The sequence below is a fragment of the Glandiceps talaboti genome, chromosome 7 (genome assembly GCF_964340395.1).
Source record: "Glandiceps talaboti chromosome 7, keGlaTala1.1, whole genome shotgun sequence".
Classification (NCBI taxonomy): domain Eukaryota; kingdom Metazoa; phylum Hemichordata; class Enteropneusta; family Spengelidae; genus Glandiceps; species Glandiceps talaboti.
The window spans coordinates 14,144,435-14,150,943 of record NC_135555.1 but is presented as its reverse complement, the minus strand read 5'-3'; the positions used below and the strand labels follow the sequence as shown (position 1 = coordinate 14,150,943).

The 6,509-nt window shown below is 37.4% G+C and overlaps 1 protein-coding gene across 1 annotated transcript; it reads left to right on the top strand.

The window, feature by feature from the left end:
- The first annotated feature begins 209 nt into the window (after nucleotides 1-209).
- On the top strand, nucleotides 210-6,180 carry LOC144438153 (BTB/POZ domain-containing protein kctd15-like). Its single transcript, XM_078127184.1, has 2 exons — nucleotides 210-300; nucleotides 5,392-6,180. The coding sequence occupies exon 2, from the start codon at nucleotides 5,407-5,409 to the stop codon at nucleotides 6,178-6,180; it is 774 nt and encodes a 257-aa protein (XP_077983310.1). The 5' UTR covers nucleotides 210-300; nucleotides 5,392-5,406.
- Nucleotides 6,181-6,509: the final 329 nt, after the last annotated feature.

Here is a 6,509-nt window from a genome sequence, read left to right as displayed (position 1 = left end):
TGGAGCAAATATGTATAATACTATTTTCGATTTCTTCCTATCAATTTTAAAGGAGTTGTGATGAGAACTCAGTCTAATTTCGCATCAAAATAAAGCCATTTAATGGGAAATAACGGTCAACTAGGTAGTCTTGTTTCTCGCGAGATTCCAAACAGACGCATACCCGGAAGCATTTGAAATTGCCGGCGGCAAACTTTTTTTCGCGTCGCCATTTTTCCACGCTGGCCGTTTCTAGATTTTTTCTTTACAATATTTGGTTAATATTGACGAAGTATTGTCGGAAGGAACCGGTTAGATAAGGTAGGGATGTGCTAATTGCCGAGATAAACGTTTCAAGAGTTGGCGAGGCGTGCTGTAGGTTCTATAGCCTTCCCATATACCATGAGGTTGTATGGCGAAGACGCTGGTGATCAAACAAAACACTCCGCTTAGAAATTGCGTTTGCTTTCCAGGTCAACTAACAAAATTATTGTACTGTTCATCATTATTGTGTGTGATATTCACTCTTACAATCTTTTGGTGTTCGTAGATAATGATAATGAATGAGGTCTGTGGACCGAAGGCAGTTTCAATTGGCGCGCTCTGCTAGCAAAAAGGAAACTGATCGTACACATCATGATGGTCGTCCTGCTGTCATCAACCGACGACGATTTAGAATAGCACATTTCCTTTCACTCTTTGTTAACACAGATTTACAGTTTATTTTGCATTACATAGTGTAACTAGAGGGGTAAACTAGTGCTTGGACTTCCGTTGTTGTACCTTTGTGGCCGGCATATCGCTGTTTTAGATGCTAAAGAGCAGAGTAACGCGCTTTTGAAGGAAGAGCGTAAACTCGGCGGATAACGACAGCTGTGTTGTGTGATGCATGATACGCTTGAGAAGTGACACCGAACGCAATATTAACAGATTGTTTTTTGAACTTTGGGCGCAATCGAGACTGAAAAGAGAATTCTATAGAGTGTAGTAGGGACTTCCGAGGTTGGCTTCACATTTCTTTTGGTCACGGGACTTGACGCGTCCCACTCATGCGTTAAATCATATGAGTTAAATGTAACAATCCAATGTATACGGTAAAAAGGATGACCCTTTCATTGCTCTCGACTTGTGCCCATTGTCAGTATTTTGAACAAAATGTTACATTTATACAATCGACGCATTAGACGCTACTGTATACTACAACTAGAATAGGTTAGGGCCACTTGTAATTGTGTGCACTATATCATATGTTTAGTAAAGTAGGATTGTCGGGGCGCGTGTTTAATAGTACGCTTACCCTAAACGCAATATATATAATATGATTATTTGATGAAGTAATAGGTTAGAATGAGATAAAATTTCATCCTTAACGCACGACTCTTTTTAAAGCTTACATTGTATTCTGTTTAGCAGTCTCCAATTATGCGATTTAAGTGTTTCCTTCCGTTTTAATTTTTTTTTTTTGAAACTTGAGATCAACAGGTGGAGTGAATTGATATTTTTGTGTTATTTTCTCATTAGCTAATTAGTTCATGTAGGGTTGATGACATTGTGTATGATTGAAACGAATTAGGGAAGCCAAAAGATGAAAGAGTTTTTCTGAATACCCTTGTCCTTGAGTTCACCAAAGTAACACATTGTTTCATTTCGATCTCCAATGCTAGTACATGTACTAGTAGTATGTCAATGCTTTGCAATGCAGTAAGTAGGTAAATTCAACTCAAGTTCCCCCAGGTACTCTACCAAGATTTGCCACCAACATTGTTGTGGAAATGTATGTAACTTATACCAGATTGCCTATGTATATACATACTTACACCATGCACTAGCCAGGTTCAACAAAAAAATATGGAATATATACTCTGGTTGTTCTACGTCATGACAACGTGTGTCTATGTCATTGATTCCACTGTGTTTGAAATGTCTGTCAAAATGCTCAAAATTGCCCTTCCCCTGATTTTTAACATAACTGAAGTGATAAGGTTCAGTAGTGCTAAAGGTATGGCAAAGTGTCTGTCTGTCTGTCTGTCTGTCAGTGTGGATGTATGTGTGTGAACAACTTAAGTCAAAAACCACCAGACCGATTGCCATGATATTTTGTGGGTGTATTACCTTGGGTGTTTGGAAACTGTTCAAATCATAATGATCTTATGACCAGTGTGTGATCTGCTGGGCAGATCACTCTGAAATTTGGTGGGAACATTTTTAGGGGTGTTTAAATTAAGAATTGTTCACGACATGATGATCCCATGAGGGATATGCAAATTAGATATAAAAATGTGTCTTTTTGGTCGAAAATCTTTAATTCCAAAACTATTGAGCAGATTAGGCTGAAATTTAATGGGGATGCATCTGGGGGTGTATATATGAACAAATATCAAGCATATAATGATCTCATCAGTGATATGCAAATTAGGTGTTAAAATGTGAATTTTGATAAAAAAAACTTATATCTTAGATGTGAGATGTTTCTAGAAGAGTTATTCTGCAGATTTTCTTCATAGGATTTTGACACAGTTGGCCCTAGCAATCATGACCACACCATTAGCAACAACCAAATGGCAGTATATTTTGGTCAAATGACACCATCTGGTATGCAAGTGAGTAAACATTCAAAAAATGTATGCAAATATTCCTAGCAACCATGACCACGCCCATAGCAACAACCAAACTGGTGTATTTCACGAAGATGATAAGGATTCTTAAACAAGTGAACATTCAAAAAGTGTATGCAAATATGCCTAGCAACAAGACCATGCCCATGGCAACAGCCAAATGATCACATATTGCAGATAACAACAGGGATTAATAGACATGAATAAACATTCAAAAATGTATGTAAATATGCCTAGCAACAAGACCGTGCCCATAGCAACAGCCAAATGATCATGTATATTCCAAATATAACAACTTGGATTAATAGTCAAATGAATAAACATTGAAAAATGTATGTAAATGTGCCTAGCAGCAAGAAAAATGATCATGTATATTGCAAAGATAACATCAGGGATTCATAGACAAGTGAACGAACATTCAAAAATGTATGTAAATATGTCTAGCAACACTAATTAAGGGAATTATTGAAAACAGTTTAAGTTCAAAGGAATATTTACATATAGAGTAGTCAGGAAAGTAGTAGCAAAGTGGGATGAAATTAGACTGGGATGATAAATCAGCTTCTAGTTTTGGAATTTGCAATGTAAAATGATCACATAGTTATGTAAATTGGGTGATATGTTTGAGTGTTAGGTGTGTGTGTGTGTGTGTGAGGGGGGGGGGGGTGGTTAGTGAGAAAACATCCTCTTGGTAGATTGCTGTGATATAGTACACTTTAGGTGTTCATAATTCTGGATTGAGAAGTTTATGCTAAGGGTGTAAACATTCTAAAAGAGGAAGAAAAGACCATAGCAACTAATATCATATCCATAGCAACTCCTGAACTTTATGCAAAAGACATCCATAACACCTGCTCAGCATAGGCATTTTTCCAAATTTCTCCTGCAAAGACATATATGATTGGTGGTAGGCGACATACCATATATGGAACATTTTAAAATTGATACCCAAATACTTAGTTACCATGACCACATCCATGGCAACAGCTTAATCAAGTCAAGGTCTTTCATGTGAGATGTGATTGATGACATAATCCTCAATCAATGCCTAGCAACTATGACCACACCCATAGCAACAGCTCAACCTATCTTTTATATGCTAGCCAAGGTCATGAACTAAAGTAACAAATTGAAATTTTGTCCCCTGCAATGTCTGACATTTAAGTCAGGTTTTGTTGAAATTGAGTCATGGGTGTCAGAAATATATGGACGGACTGACAGAAAGCTGTCCAGACATGGGTCATTCCTAAGCCCCCCCCCCCCCCCCAGCCCCCACTCCTGTGTCTGTACTCGTCTGACTTGGGGGCTCAAAATCTTGCAACTTTGACCACACACCCATAGCAACTTCTTTGCTACTGTGGCATAAGCAATCCAAAATAAACCATAAAACTCTTAGACTAGCAACCATGACAACACCCAGCAACTGCATCAATGATGTGTTTTGAGTCAATGCAAGAATGATCAAATGTATGTTGTAACTGAGAATTCTTAAATTGCAATGTGGATTCATAATTGCTTTTTCACTAAAATATTGAGATTGTGACTTCAATCAAACCAAAAGTGAAACTGAACCTGCCTTTTACTGTTCTTACAAAGGAAGAGTAAATTAGTCACCATCTAAGTGTGTGTCAACATTAATTGCCTTGGAGCTGACAAATTGTTTACAAAGGAACCAACTTCTATTTGCAATAATTTATGTGTAAATAGGCTGTCTATCCATCTGGACATCTGGACATCGTAATATGTCATTCACTGACATGCAGTATCCAGTATCAATCAAACCTGGCACAAAGCTGACATATCATTTGGGACATATGCTCACTTTGTTTTGTGAAATATGCAAATTTGACTGAAAGATAGCCAAATGTGTAGTCAAAAATCAATTTTGTCTGCATAACTGAAAAACTCATACATAGAGACTCAAATCAAGTGTCTACCCCCATATTGTAAGGTGCAGGCTTTCTTTTAAGACCTTGACCATGGATCTTGACCTTCAGGACCAATTATCAAACAAAAAGCCATCATATCACAGACACTATGATTTAGTTGTTGCCAATTTTTAATAATCATGTTGACACGTAATATAAAAGTAAAAACAGTAAGCATTACTTTTGATTCTCATATCACTTTTTATTGAATTTTGACCATATTTGTAGTACAAAATTAATATATACTGCGCTGCATAAATAAAAAAACTTTAATGCAAAGAAATTCCATTCAAGCGTCTAACCCCATATAATCACATGTAAGCTTTCTTGCAAGATGGTGACCTTTGACATTAACCTTCAGGATGGGCTATCAAATGTAAGCCATTTCTTGCTACCAATTTCTATTAAATCATGCTACTATTGTCACAGAAATGCAGCATTTGATGGGGGGGGGGGGGGTCATGTGTCTTCTATGAAGGCTTGTTATAGGTTACATGGACTTGAGATTTTTGCAGTCACATAACTCATACATGTAAGGACTGATAATAGCCAGATGTCATCAGATTTAGTGGTGTGAATATCTCTGACTTTGTCATGGGATGTGGTAGAAATGTATTCAAGCTAGCTATTATACTTTTTTCAAGTCTCCGAGCCTTTATCAGTCTTTGTTTTAATTAAATACTTTTTTAAAAAAATTACACCTGTGTCCTTTTGTGTGAAGTGATAACATGAGTGAACGCATTGGTGTTTTTTCACAGGTTCTAAGTATTATCATGTCACAAAACAGTGACTCTAATATACATATTTTCATTGCTAAACTTGTCAGTTATTCAACTAACACATTTTTTTTTTATATTTATGGTTTTCAGGTTTTCTTGACGATCATGGCATCATCTTCCCCAGTTCCAACATCCTCATCGTCAATGCAAGGAGTGCCCTGTGTTGCTCCTCTGAACCGATTCACAGCACCGGTTCACATTGATGTCGGAGGCCAGATTTATACGTCGTCACTGGACACTCTGATCAAGTATCCAGATTCAAAGCTTGGCAAACTGTTCAATGGAACCATTCCAATTGTTCTGGACAGCCTCAAACAGCACTACTTTATTGACCGAGATGGTCACCTGTTCCGCTACATTCTCAGCTACCTACGAACTTCCAAACTGATCTTACCAGAGAATTTCGCCGATTTTGAAGGTCTTTATGAAGAGGCCAAATACTACGAATTACAGAGCTTGGTCGAAGCATTAGAGGAATACAAGGAAGAAAAAGATCGTCAGAAATCCTTAGAGGAAGAAATCGGATCCAGTGAATGTATTGTTGTCAATATTGGTCCAGATTGCGGTGAACGTATCTGTTTGAGTGGCAATAAAAATCTGGTGCATGAGGTGTTTCCGGAGATTGGAAGTAGCTTGTTATGTAATTCAGGATGTCATTATGGATGGAATCAAGACTCCAGCCATGTGATAAGGTTTCCATTTAATGGTTTCTGTAAACTGAATTCGGTACAAGTCTTACAGCGTCTCTTCCAGTGTGGGTTTAAAGTGGCTGCTGCTTGTGGGGGAGGTAGTGAAGGGGCACAGTTCTCTGAGTACGTCATGTGTAGGAAGAGTCTTAACAACATGACTCAAGTGAAAGAAGAGGCATTCATAGACTAGTGAACATTGCTACTCAAGAATAAATAATGATTTTGGACAAAAAACATTGATATTCAGAGCTACTGTCATCAACTCGTGCGAATCAACTCATATACATTTGAAGTCTTTTAGATTTGTTCTATTCTTAAGAATTTTGACACTTTCAGAAAATTGTAAAATTTTATGATGTCCAGTCTGGTTTTTTTTTCTGAAGTTTTTTGTACATGACCTATACGGAACACTAATCCGGTTGTTGAAAAAGGGGAAACAAAGAATTAGCAGTTTCATGGAAATAGTAGGTGTAACAATGGAAGCCAGTTGGCTTGAAATGTCATGTGTTTTCATACTAA